This window comes from Thamnophis elegans, chromosome 11 (assembly GCF_009769535.1).
Source record: "Thamnophis elegans isolate rThaEle1 chromosome 11, rThaEle1.pri, whole genome shotgun sequence".
In the NCBI taxonomy this organism is placed as follows: Eukaryota; Metazoa; Chordata; class Lepidosauria; order Squamata; family Colubridae; genus Thamnophis; species Thamnophis elegans.
The window spans coordinates 44,736,997-44,750,798 of record NC_045551.1 but is presented as its reverse complement, the minus strand read 5'-3'; the positions used below and the strand labels follow the sequence as shown (position 1 = coordinate 44,750,798).

The window sequence follows — 13,802 nt, the reverse complement described above, 5'->3', positions numbered from 1 at the left end:
GCTGAAAGCCCAAACACGAATGAACAGATAAAGAACCTTGGCAGCAACCCAGACTCCGACAGATACAGATAACAGCTTCTCCAGCATTGATAATTAAGTTGAATCCTGCAAACAGCCTCCTCCCAAAGTCTCTGCTTATATACTATCTTGAGAGGAGCCTAATTACAACCACCTGGGTCCAATTATCTTCTGTATCTGCATAGTTGTTCTCTGCGTCGATCTGTCCGCCATTGCCGGGCATCCAGGACCAACTCCCTTGTCTCCTCCCCACTGCTCCAAGGCCTGAGGTCAGGAGCACCCTCCCTTTGGCTTTCACTGCTGCTCCATGCCTCAGGCGCCTCCTGGTGGCCAAACAGCCTCTCTGGTCCCTGCTTGGAGTCAGAACCCTGTCCAGGGTCCTCCACATCTTCCAGAGCCGACTCATAGGGCCCCTCTCTGTCGGAGTCTGTTTGCAGCTCCAACGGCTCCTGCTGGGACACAACAGCACCCCTGTGCATGTCCCCCATGCATGCGTGTGCGACCCCCACACACTCAACCCCACACATGAACAGCAGAGAGCCAAAGACCAGCTGGCTGGTGAGAGGCACACACTCATGTGCGGTGGAGCTAAACTAGAGCGACGGCTCGCATGCCATCAGGGAGGGTGTCTGTGTGCCACCTCTGTAGGTCCGCCATCACAGCTACAGAGATTATAGATACATTAATGAAGGAATGAAGGAATGGACATTGAGTTGAAAGCAAATTCAACTCGTGATCTTGTGAATATTTCAGCAAGGAGTGAGCTCATCATTTTAATGCTGGTCCCCCCGTTCTACTGATACAAATCATTCTGCATTTTTGTGGGAGATGATTTTTGGGTATGCACACATACAGCTAGGAAACAGTAAAGATCTGCCTCCAATTTTTCTTTCCTTTATCATATAGCCCTGAAGGAAAAAGAGGAACCTGAACTTTTGCTGCTTCAAGCCATCTACTTGAGTTCTGTTTCCAGGGAGAGGAAAGAGAAAAATCTGTTTTAAGTTATTCCTGAATGAGAGTAATGAAGGAAGTGGGTGGTCTGCAGAAGAAAGAGAAGGTCTGGGGGCAGAGGTGAATGTGAGAGAGGAAGGGGGGAATGTGTGCTTGTGTGTGTGTGTGTGCGCGCGCTTATTCTTTGAATTTAGCTTATTCTTTGGAGATGCTGAGGAAAAACCAAAACAAATCCATGTTCTTACAGGTTTTGTTTCCTGCCTGGCTGTGAAGGGCAGAGAATATTTGCATTGGGTAATCTGTGCCTTTCCCATGGTGAACATTCAATCACAACTAAGAAGTAGCCGCAAGGACAACTTGTGGGGGGGCGGTATTTATGCATTTCCAAAAGTGTATATAGTTTTACCTTGATTTTTAAAAAGGATGCTGTCTGGCTGGAAAAAAAAGAATGTGGTTTATTCCAAATTGGTGTGCGTGATTAGCATGCCAAGATTGTGTTGGCTGAGGAGCTGGAGCAGGGATCCTGTAATGTTATCACAGTAGGACAGGCGGACTTAAATATAGCCAAAAGGTTGAGAGTAAGGTCAATATGTATTGGGGAAGAAAGACAGGTCTCTCTTTCTCCATTCCCCTTGAAATTGGAACTCACAGTCCCTATTAATGATATTTCCAAGTCTGCATCATTATTATTTTCAACAGAGATATGGATAATATTGGCAGGGGGCAAGAGGCAGTGGTGGGCTTCAAAAATTTCAGCAACTGGTTCTCTACCTCGGTTGCGGGTGGGTGTGGCCATGGTGGGGCCTGGTCTAGTCATCTAGCACAAGGGTCTCCAACAGTGGTGGGTTTCAAAAAAATTTCGAACCTACTCTGTGGGTGTGGCTTCTTGTGGGAGTGGCTTGCCGGCACATGTGACCTGGTGGGAGTGGCTTGCTGGCCATGTGTTTTCTCTCTCTCTCTCTCTCTCTCTCTCTCTCTCCTTCCTTTTGTCTCTCTGACCCTCTTTCCTTTTTTTCTTTCATCTCTCACTTTTTTTTCTTTTTTTTTTTTCTTTCTTTCTTTCTTTCTTTCTTTCTCTCTCTTGTGAGTCTATGTGTGTGTGTGTCTGTGTGTCTGTGTCTGTGTCTGTGTGTTTCAGTGGTGGGTTTCAAAAAATTTTGGAACCTCTTCTGTAGGTGTGACCTGCTTTCTGGTGGAACCTCTTCTAACTCGTTCGGTAGATTTGACGAACCAATTCTACCGAACTGGTGCGAACTGGTAGGAACCCACCTCTGGTCTCCAACCTTGGCAACTTTAAGACTTGTGGACTTCAACTACCAGAATTCTTCAGCCAGCTGAGCAATTCTGGGAGTTGAAGTCCACAAGTCTTAAAGTTGCCAAGGTTGGAGACCCAAAGCTGGCTGAGGAACTCTGGAAGTTGAAGTCCACAAGTCATAAAAGTTGCCAAAGTTGGAGAGCCCTGTGCTAGATGACGCTTTTCTATCCCCAAGGCAGGTCATGCACTGGCTTGCTGAACCTTTCTGACCAGGCTAATTAAATTTACTGAAAATATTCCACATTGAGACAGGATTCTAGATTTACATCCAGGACTGGTTATGTGCTACTCTGCAGTTAAGAGAGAGTGCTACTCAGCTCTCAGCTTTCACTTTGCTTCCGGCTTTAAATAGCTTTGCTCAGAGAGAATCATGACCTCTCCCACATTTTCTTCATTAGAAAAAGCAGTGCTAATATTATTGATTGAGGATTTTGTTTGTATGGGGGCCTCTGTGAATTGATCGCATGATTTCTCCCCATTTCCAGAAGGGAAACCACCACGTTCCAACGAAAGAAAACCCTCCCTCAAAGTCTTTTTTATTTTTATTTATTCATCTTCCACCCACCCCACCCCCTGCCCTTCTGTTTAGGCAAATGTTCAAAGCATCTAGCAACATTTCTTTAAAAATTGCAAACATACAGTACATCAGCCCTCCAGGGTCTGTCCAATTTATTATCATTAGGAGGACTCTGTGTCCTTGGAGGCCCACAGACCAGGGGTGAAATGCTCTGAAGGTCTGCTACTAGTTCACTTTGCATGCGTCGTGTGCCAGTGGTGGGTTGCAGGCAGTACACTCACCTGCCCGCCCGAGCTCCTTATCTGTATTTGAGCTCTTCAGCACTTCGCGCACATGCACAGAGCGCACGGTGCATGCGTGACGCTCCACCAAGCAGCTGGAGTGTCGCAGAGGCTTGCAGAGGTGTTGCAAGAGGTAAGGATATATGCGCATGCTGTGTGCGTTCATGTGGTGGACGCCGGGCCCCATTGCACTGTCCCGGTTGCAACGGGATCTGGAACCCACCACTGGTATGTGCACCAAATGTGTGCTTCGCAGGTGCTACCACACAGTGCTAAAAAAGGAGAAATTAAGAAGCCTTTTCTGAGTCTGCAAAGGTAAGTAGAAACAGTGAGGAGGGAAACAGCTGTGCCGCGAATTTAGATTTGCTAGGAAGTAGGATTTCCTGCTTTCTAGCGATATAAATCGCGTGGCACAGGGATTGTCACACAGCTGATTGTTGGAACATTAAAAATGCTATCGGTTCACCCAAAACAGTAGCTTTTTTTTTTATTACCGGTTCGGGCGGTAGTAACATTTGCCCTAACTTCAAGGTGTCTCCAGGCTTTTGCTCAAAAATTTATTAGATATGAAATGATTTCTGAAACATTCTAGTCCTGGACCAGGTTGTGAACCCGGGAAATCCCACCTATTTACATCCCCCCCATCTTGCAACTTTTAGAGTACAAATACAGGAGAACTTCATAGTAAACCTAATGATCTAATATACCGGAATTCCTGTCAAGAGGCAGAGATCTAGGGATAAGAAAATTAGCTGTGTTTGAGCAAATCCCAGGCTTCTATGAAATAAAGTTTGAAAAAACCCGTGGAAGTAGTGGAATGTTTTGTAGGATGAAAAGCTTTTTTTCTGCTGCTCTGCCTTAATATTGTATTTTCTGGGTCTAAAACACAACAAGAGAAGTAATACTAATTATAATAGTCCAATCATTATGTAAAAATATGACATCCTGTATCCAAAAGGTCATGGGAGCACAAAGTGGAAAAAGTCACCGAAAATGGGACGGTGAAGATCTTCTGGGACTTTCAAATACAAATGGATTGTCATTTGAAACACAACACCCCAGATATCACAGTTTTTGAGGGCCAAAGCGTAGTTTATTGATATCACTGTACAGGAGATGTCAGACTCAAAGAAAAGAACTGGGGGGAAAATCATGAAATACCATAACCTGGCCATCAAAAGTATGCGATTATGGATGAAACATGTAACATTTTAAGAAGATACTTGGTTGATACCTAGGATACTGGCAGCAACCCGTATCAACCATTAGCACCAGTCAATGGTATTTGTGAAACATTTTTAAATGTTCAGTTGACTGAGGTTCATGTTTAATGAATAAAAGGTAAGGTAATAGAAATAAACAATGAAGGCAAGCAAGGGAAGTACCAACAGTAATAGGCACCTTGGGTGCAATCTCAAAACAACTGGAGCACCACTTGAACGCTATTGGCATCGACAATTCGACATCAGTCAATTGCAGAAGGCAGCTTTACTTGGAACAGCTTCCATCCAGCAATGATATATCTAGCGCCATCAAAAATCCATCCCTGCCTATCCCAAGTCCTGGCTGACTGTGCGATGATCAATAAAATAGATTAAGATCTGCCGTACTGGGTAGGTCAAAAGTCAGTTTGGATTTTGGGTCATAATATTTGGTGGCCTTACCCCTCTGGCATTACAAAACGAAGAGCAGAAACATTGCTTCTTGTTTAAATTGTAATGAAACAGGTGCCCAGAGGAGTGAGACCACCAGGAACTCACTTTTGTTTTATTCCCCTACTTGGTCAAGTTGCCCCTCAATCCTGACAATAAATAACAGATCTTGAGGTTAGGCAGAACTTTCTGGTAATTCATCAGTGGTGGGATTCAGCCAGTTCGCACCTATTCAGGAGAACCGGTTGTTGGAAAAAATCTCCTTTTGTTTCTTTCCACTTTACAGGGCTAATTCCTGTAAGGAAGGCAGGAAGGAAACATTCTGGTGTTGTTTCTAGCCTAATCTTTATTGCCCTGCTTACAGAAACTGCCTCTCCCGTGAACCCTTATTACATTGTAACTGCTAAAGCGAAGCGCCCATTGATGTGAGTGATGTTGAGTTGGCCATGCCAACTCAGTCACATGACCACTGAGCCATGCCCACTCAGCCGTTCATTAGGACAGAGAACCGGTTGTTAATTATTTGAATCCCACCACTGTAATTCATCTATTCCACTATGAACAGTCCATTTCTGGCTAGGCAATCCTTATAAAAATAACACCCTCCCCTCAAAACTTGGCCCTCTTTACTTTCCTTTTACCTCAGCGTCACCGTTTCTTCCTGCATTTTAGTTTGTAAAGAGCCAAGAGCAGGGAGTATCTTATTTTAATAATCTTCATGCTGTTCTTGGAATCATTCAGGAGGAACAGTGGGGTATCATTGCTTTAATGTGTAATTCAATATACTTCTAATGTTTGGCCATTGGCTATCACAAAATTTAAAAATAGGGAAATCAAATAATCTACATAGCCAGATCTGGAAAAAGTTTACATGCCGCATGCAAATTTAGCATATGCCTCAGTAAAGGTCATAAACTATAAAGGAAAGCCAATTTTTGTGACACTGAGCTGCTTGGCAACTTATTTGAAGTAAATGAAAAATATGTCTCTGCCCTTCAGATATTACTAAAATATGCATATTAAAATGCATATTTCCCAACAATTCACAGATGAAACGAAAGAAATTTGCATAGTTTATTCTTAAATCAAGGATTACTCATTATTCTATATAACCAGCATGCTGCTAAGTGCAAGACTTTCTGAGGAAAATAAATCTGTCATATTATCATTGAAATTATTCATAATCCATCCTATCCAGAAAGTCTCATATCTAACTATACCATTAATAAAACTTTGGACTAATTTCTGAAGCAGGCATCAGGAAGGTGACAGCTGAAATGTCATGACATCATTGATGAAAGGGCATGAATGCTATTTTGTTATTGTTAGTTGCGAAGTTGTGTCCCCATGGACAACGTTCTCCAGGCCTTCCTGTCCTCTGCCATCCTCTGGAGTCCATTTAAGCTCACGCCCACTGCTTCGGTGACTCCATCCAGCCACCTCATTCTCCATCGTCCCCTTCTTCTTTTGCCCTCAATCTTTCCCAGAATTAGGCTCTTCTCCAGTGAGTCCTTCCTTCTCATAAGGTGGGCCAAAGTATTTGAGTTTCATCTTCAGGATCTAGCCTTGATTTGCATCATTTCCATTATGTCACCAAGGATGTCCTTGCGAGAAGTTCTTTCATATAATGCAATCCTGTATGTATCTACTCAAAGTAAACATTGAGCTTAATGGATTAAAGTTTAATTAAAGAGCAGATATATCAGACTCAAGAAAACATATAGCTTGAAATCATGACTAATCAGACTGCAGTTTTACAATCTGCGTATAGCACATGATACAGAAGGATGAAAGAAACAATGTAATTTACAAATTCAACAGTAATATTTGCAACCAATTCTACAATTCTACAAACATCAATTGAAAACCAGGATCCATGAACACCAGTTGGCAGTCAAACACCATGATCCCAAATTCTTAATCTCTACCCACACTGACACCAAACAATACCAATTTGATTGGAAGAATACAAGAATCATCGGTTATGCCACCACCTGCCACACTCACAAGCATATCCATCAACAGACATACAACCAGCCTATGAACCCCTCAGAATTCAGATTAACTGCACAACCAATCAGAGACAGCCCCAATCCTCAATCAACCAATGCAACTACCTCCAACTAGCACATCACCTCCCAACGTGACCCTCTCCTAACGTGACTTCCCCATCACAAGACCCACACCTGACCCACCACAAGACCCTCACTTGACCCAACTCACACTTGACCCATCACAAGATCCACCCCAAGATCCATCACAAGAACTTGACCTGCTATGACCCTCACTTGACCTGACCTCACCATCACAAAGCCTACTGACCACACAAAATAGCTCTGACCCAACTCCCCAAGCACAACAAACCCTCTGTAGTTGAAACAATGATTCCTTTATTAGGAGCGCCAGCAGACTTGTTAGCACCTCAGGCTAACAAGTCTGTCTGGCAGGGAGGGATGAATAATTGCCTGCCACATCTATTCATCTCTGCCACCTGTCTTTATCCTCAGAGCTAAGGTGGGGCCTCACTAGTAGCAGTGGCTCTTCCTTCCCAAGGATCAATCCATAGATTTCCACTGTTCTCCTCTCCTCTGCCTTCTGCGCATCCACATGTCAGGCACTGGACCCTGTTCTCTTCCTCATCAGCAACTTCCAGACCTGGGGGCTGTTGACTCTCCATCTGAGGGTTGAGGGACGGCCCAAACTCCACCTCTGTCTCTCACTCTGCGAGCTCCATTCCTGCTTCCCCTTCAGAGGTCTCAGGTTGCCTTGATGCTGACCCTGACTCCCACACCTCCTCCTCATCTGATTCAGCTGCTGGAGGGGCTCTTGGCCAACAGGCCATAACAGAAGCCCCTATAAGCAGAAGAATACCAACACTGGCATCCTCTAAATTCTGCTGAAAATGTTACGTAGCCAAGTAACGAAACGTTCAGAAACTAACCCCAAACCTCAGAGAATGATCCTGTACCCTCATCCTACACCAAAGCTACAGATATTCACCATTATCGTATATTAGAGGTGGGTTGCTACCAGCATTACTGCCAGTTTGGTGCACGTGCATGCCCATTTGCACAAAAATAGGTCTGCACATGCGCAAAACATTAAAAAAAGAAATAAAATTAACTTGTGCAATTACAATTGTTCTGTGCATGCCCAGAACTGAAAATCAAGATGGTGGCCCTGCAGGATAACCAGTTCGGGGCGTGGTAGGCCTGGGTCACTGCCGGTTCCAGCGATCCAGGCTGCTAAACCACTACCGGTTCAGCTGAACCAGTCAGAACTGGTAGGAACTATTGTATTCAATGGGGTGGCAATGGACTGAGGCAAGGCAAGACTTGGCTAACAAGGCTTTATTAAAACAGCTAACGCAACAGCAACTCCAGAACCCAAGATAAAGAACAGTTCCCGCTTGACAGCAATTTATGTGCAGACAGGTCCCGCGGTTAGCCAAATAAGAGAATGGTGGACTCTCCCGCTCTGGCATACCATGCGTCTCGACCAAAGGCAAAGCCTCAGTGACAAAGCCACATCTCCGAGGCTAAGACATAACAGGAATCCACCTCTGTCGCATGTAACACATTTTCAGACACATTTATATCTTAGTGTGAATCAGGTGATGTGGGTGGGACTGATAAGACAGAAATTGTGTATTGGATTTCTAGAGTCTTATCATCTGCAGCTTTTTAAAGTATACATTTCACATGCCTTAGAATATATTCATATGGAAATTCAAGTAGATGCATAAGCATTAGGCCATCCTTCCCTCTCAAAAGAAGTCCTATTTTTCACCCCAATTAACAGTGAGGAATTGGGATAATGGCCAAGTTCATTATGTTAATATTTATACTAACAAGTTTTAAGGATATTTTCCAACTCACCCAAAGGAGAATTGATTCAACCCAACTATTACTTAAATATGATGTTTAAAAATACATCTTCCCAAGTGTTTAAAGCACTGGTAGTCTTAGTGCCAATAATAACTTTTATGAAATAATAGTAGTAGCAAGCAGTAATTATATGCTTATAATTAAAGGCAGAACAAAAATATAAAGCAATGATTGATAAGTAATGACACCACAGTTTAAAATTTCAGAATAGTTAAGGAGCCCTTGAATTAGAAACTTTATGAAGTGTAATAGTATTAATTTCAATCCAGTCAAATTGATATGTAGGAATCTACCCCTTCTCTCTCTCCTCCTCTCTCTCTCTCATATCTCTCTCTCTCTCTCTCTCTCTCTCTCTCTCTCTCCCTCCCTCCCTCCCTACCTCCCTCTCTCTCTCTCCTCTCCTCTCTCTCTCTCTCCTCTCTCTCCCTCTCTCTCTCTCTCTCTCTCTCTCTCCGCTCTCTCTCTCTCTCACACACACACACACACAACACACACACACACAGACTTTTATACGGCTAAGGCTCTGAGGTGGTATCAGGCAATGGATATTTTTCTTCAACATTTCCCAGCAGTATGCAGGTAGTTCTTGATTTGCAACAGTTCATTTAGTGACCGTTAAACTTACAACAGTCCTGAAAAACATGACTTATGATCGTTGCAGCATCCCCATGGTCACATGATCAAAATTTAGATGCTTGGCAAGTGGATCCTACTTATGATGGCTGCAGTGTCCAAGGATCTTATGATCAGCTTTGCGACCTTCTAACAAGCAAAGTCAATGGGGAATTGAAATTCACTAACTTAACAAATGCAATGATTCACTTAAACTGAGGCAAGAAAAGTTGTAAACTGGGGTAAACTCACATAACAAATGGTTCGCTTAGCAACATAAATTGTGGGCTCAATGTGGTCATAACTCGAAGACTATTTGTATACACTTAGCCTGTCGCTTCTGAAACTGGGCTCATGTTGCATCAAAGTAGACTTGTTAGGCTCATTAGGATGCATTATGGCCATTACGGCTTACCTTAAAAAATGATGTAGAGACTGTAACTTAGCCATGAGTGCAAAATTCTGAGTGATGAAGTGGTTGTGTCATTGCCTTCTTCGACGTGTATGTGTGTGTGTGTGTGTGTGTACAGCATATGTATGTATGTATGTATTTATTTATTATATATACGTATAGATAGATAGATAGTGTTCTGACCCCCCTCGTCCCACACCAAAATACTCCAAGCCAAAGATACTTTACGGAATTTATTCACAGACAGACAGGTCCTTGGCAGCAAACTGGCACAGATAAGCTGGGGCAGCAATCCAGCACAGATAAGCCCTAACAGCAATCCAGCCTGCCAAGCTCACAATACTGTTCATCCAACATTAGTTAATGCATTGACTTCTGCAAAAGGGACGTGTGCACAAGTATTCCTTTTATAGTCTGGAGAGGAGCCTAATTACCACCAGCTGAGTGCAATTACCTCCTGTAACTGCGTAATTGTTCCTTACACCTATTAGCTCTGTGGTGCCGGGCATCTAGGAACAACTCACTGCTGACGTCCGGATCACACTCCCTTGTCTCCTCCTCACTGGTCCAAGGCTCAGGGGCCTCCTGGTGGCCAACCAGCCTCTCTGTGCCCTGCTCGGAGTCGGAACCCTATCCAGGGTCCTCCACATCCTCAAAGCCGACTCATAGGGCCCTCCTGCTGGGCCACCTCAGATGATAGACAGACAGGCAGACAGATAGACAGATAGATAGACAGACAGACAGACAGACAGACAGACAGATAGACAGAGAGAGAGAGAGAGAGAGAGAGAGAGAGAGAGGAGAGATGGAGAGAGAGAGAGTTTCTGGAGTATGGGTTACCTTTGGACTGACAGTGTTCATTGATACTTTGAAGACTGCATCCTTTTATATCCAAGTTTTAATAAACGCCCCTTCTTAAAGATCCAACTCATCCTTGACATCCTTTTTTTTGAACTATTACCATCTGGCAGACAGTACAGGATAATAAAAACGACAGTGCAGTGATGACTAACCTTTTTGTCCTCGTGTGCTGAAAGCATGTGCTCGTGCGGGATAGTGCCCACACCATAATGCACTGCAGATGTGACACACTCATACATTCCCTGCCACCCTGCACATGTGCGCATGATACTCTGTGCTCCCCCCACCCCCCATGCATGCGTGCGCAACCCCCCCCAACACACACACACTCCATTTTGGGCTTAGACCTCCCTGAAGGCTCCTTGAACCAAAAATGGACCACGGAGGGGGTACCGCACCTTCTCCGTACTCCTCCACCCCATGCATGTGCATGCAACCCCCCGCATATGCATGCATGGGTCTCCCACACATGCATGTGAATCTCCCACATGCACGGCAGAAACCTGAAAATCAGCTGGCCGATGGGAGGTGCATGCACATGCATGGTGGAGCTGAGCTGGGTGAATGCTCGAGTGCCCACAGAGAGGGCTGAGCATGCCACCTTTGGTACACGTGCCATAGGTTGGCCTTCATGGGTATAGTGCTATATTAATGCATATGGGTTTTCAATTTAATTGTATAGAATGTGAAGGATGTGTGTTTGTGTTTTATTTTTATAGTTATAATGTAGACTGAAGATGGCATTAATTTCGTTGTACAAAGGGCAATGAACAATAAAGCAAAGGAAACTAAACTCTCAAAGCCAAACAGAGCCTTTCATCTTTCCCCAGTCCTCACGTAGCAGTTCCAGTAAATATGAATCAAAATAGCATAAGAAAAGATCGCAAGCAATAAATCTTCTAGGCTGGAAAATTATAATCCACAAATAAATATTCCCTCACTTGCTTCATTAAATGATGCAAAATTTTAGAGATGATTGCAGCCCTTGAGTTGTAATATGCAGATCACTTACATACATTTCACTTCGGCTTGCAACCAGGACGGGAGCAGGAAGAGTAAAAGAGCTAGATGCTTATTTTGAAAAGAATTATTAATGGGAGTAGCACTAAGCACCAAACGATGTGGATCATCAGATAATATGAGTTGCCGTTGCTTTCAATAAATCATTCTTCCCTGGCAGCAATTAGTGATAGGTGAGGAAGCAAAAGATTAAAAGGCCCTGGCAGGTGTTTGAAATTGCCAAAAGCTGTTTATTCAGCTTTGCTGTTAAATTATTAAGGCAATGAACTTAAATTACCCATATATAGTAAACATGAAATGCTCATTTCTAGCAACCAATCACTTCTCTAAATGCTGGAGTCAGCATCTTTTGAATGAATTTGCATACCCTCTGGTGTTCAAAGTCCATTTTAGATCAGTGTTATATGATACGTGTGTTGGGAATATAATCTAACGGTTGGGTTGGCAATATATAAATCATATAATAATGCCACATCTGTTTCTTTAAATCATACTATAATGTGATTGGTTGCTGTTTTCCTCAATCGGCCATAAGAGGGAGCCAGAATGACTGTTAGCTCTCTGTTAGATGCTGGGCTGATCTGATCTGAGTGTTTTGGAAGCTGGCTGTTAGAAAGTGCTGTGAGCTATTGTAAGTTTTGCAACTGCTAGCAAACTTTGAGTACTGAACTGATTATGATACTGGACTATGTTATTTTGATTATCCCTTAACTGAAAGACATTGATGACTGACTGTCTTATTCGTGTATTACTTGGACTGTTTGATGGACTCTGATACCTCTATTGTGACACATTTGTAAACTTCAAATTTCATTGGAGATTGTGGTAGATAAAGAGGTTTCCAATTTCATCAAAGAAATATCTTTACATTTAAATGTACTTTCTCTATTATTTTCTCTCTCACACATACATATACAGGCAATCCTCGACTTCTGAGCACAGTTGAGCCCAAAATTTGTTGCTAAGTGAGAAATTTGTTAAGTGTGTTTTGTCCCATTTCATGGCTTTTCTTGCCCCCATTTGCTAATGGAATCACCGCAGTTGTTAAATTAGTAGCACCGTTGTTAAATGAATCTGGTTTCTCCATTGACTTTGCTTGTCAGAAGGTCACAAAAGGGATCACATGACCCCGGGATAATGCAAATGTCACAAATGTCAGTTGTCAAGAATCTGAATATAAATCACATGAACATAGGGATGTGCCAATGGTCATAAGTGTGAAAATGGCATGTTACTTTTTTCAGTGCCATTGTAACTCCAAATGGTCACTAAATGAACTGTTGTAAATTGAGGACTAGCTATATAAGCCCCCACGCTCTCTTAAAGTAATAGACTGAGTGTCAAGTTCAGCTGTAACTTACGTGAGGTCAGATCTGACTCTCTGTCAGGTTTCCGAAAGATGCCCTAATTAATTTATGAGCCTCGAGCCAAGTTTCAAAAGAAATCCAGTCATTTATTAGGAACATTTCAGCAATACCCGACTGAGTCGGATCTGACCTCATATAAGTTATGGCTGAACTTTGTCTCTGTTTCCCCCCTCCCCTAAGCCTGTGTCATAAATCACATTATCCAACGAGGTGCTCTAGCAGGCTGTAGAATCCCACACCTCACAACTGCTATGGTAGTCTGAGATCCGACTCTAGCCGAAGGTATGTGTGGAATGCGCTCCCCCCTTTCCTCACATGGCAACTCGATCACAGACATGGAAATGCTTTATGAGTTGACATTCAGCATTTACTAGGGCCATTCAGATCATTGGATTCCACCACCTGAGTATACAGTAGTTTGGTCCTCTGTGGTGACCAAGCCATTCAAATATGGTAGTTTAGAATAAAAAACATATAACTATGGCAAATCCCATTTATCAGATCAGATTGAGAGCCACATGGATATTTTGGGAATTCCCCTGAACTGAAATCTGAGTGGAGAAGCTCAAGTGGTGTTGATGGCCATCAATGTTACCAGCTTAAATTGCTTCCCTTATGACCTTGAAAGTGAACTTTCCATCAGAATTCCATGCAAATATGATTTGTGCTGAATAGTATAACGCTTTCTACACTGGTTTCCTTTTAAGAGACAGTTTGGAAACTTCAAAATGTGCAAAATGTAAGGAAGGAAAGGTGAACAATTTATTTAACACCTCCTGGGATTTGCATTATGAGTGAACATCAAAGTCTTCTGCAGTTATTGAAAAACTCTGGCTCCATACATAAATTCTACAATGCTTCCAAACCTCCCTATAGCAAGTGCTAGATTAGTAGAAATGAAGAGGAGAA

The 13,802-nt window shown here is 43.0% G+C and overlaps 1 protein-coding gene across 1 annotated transcript in view; it reads left to right on the top strand.

Moving 5' to 3' along the window:
* The window catches only part of LOC116514640 (maestro heat-like repeat-containing protein family member 6), a 41,655-nt gene extending 34,794 nt beyond the window's left edge, over positions 1 to 6,861 (top strand). The window contains exon 16 of the mRNA XM_032226256.1: positions 6,606 to 6,861. Coding sequence (XP_032082147.1) covers positions 6,606 to 6,861 — 256 coding nt within the window. The remainder of the gene's footprint in view (positions 1 to 6,605) is intronic.
* Positions 6,862 to 13,802: the final 6,941 nt, after the last annotated feature.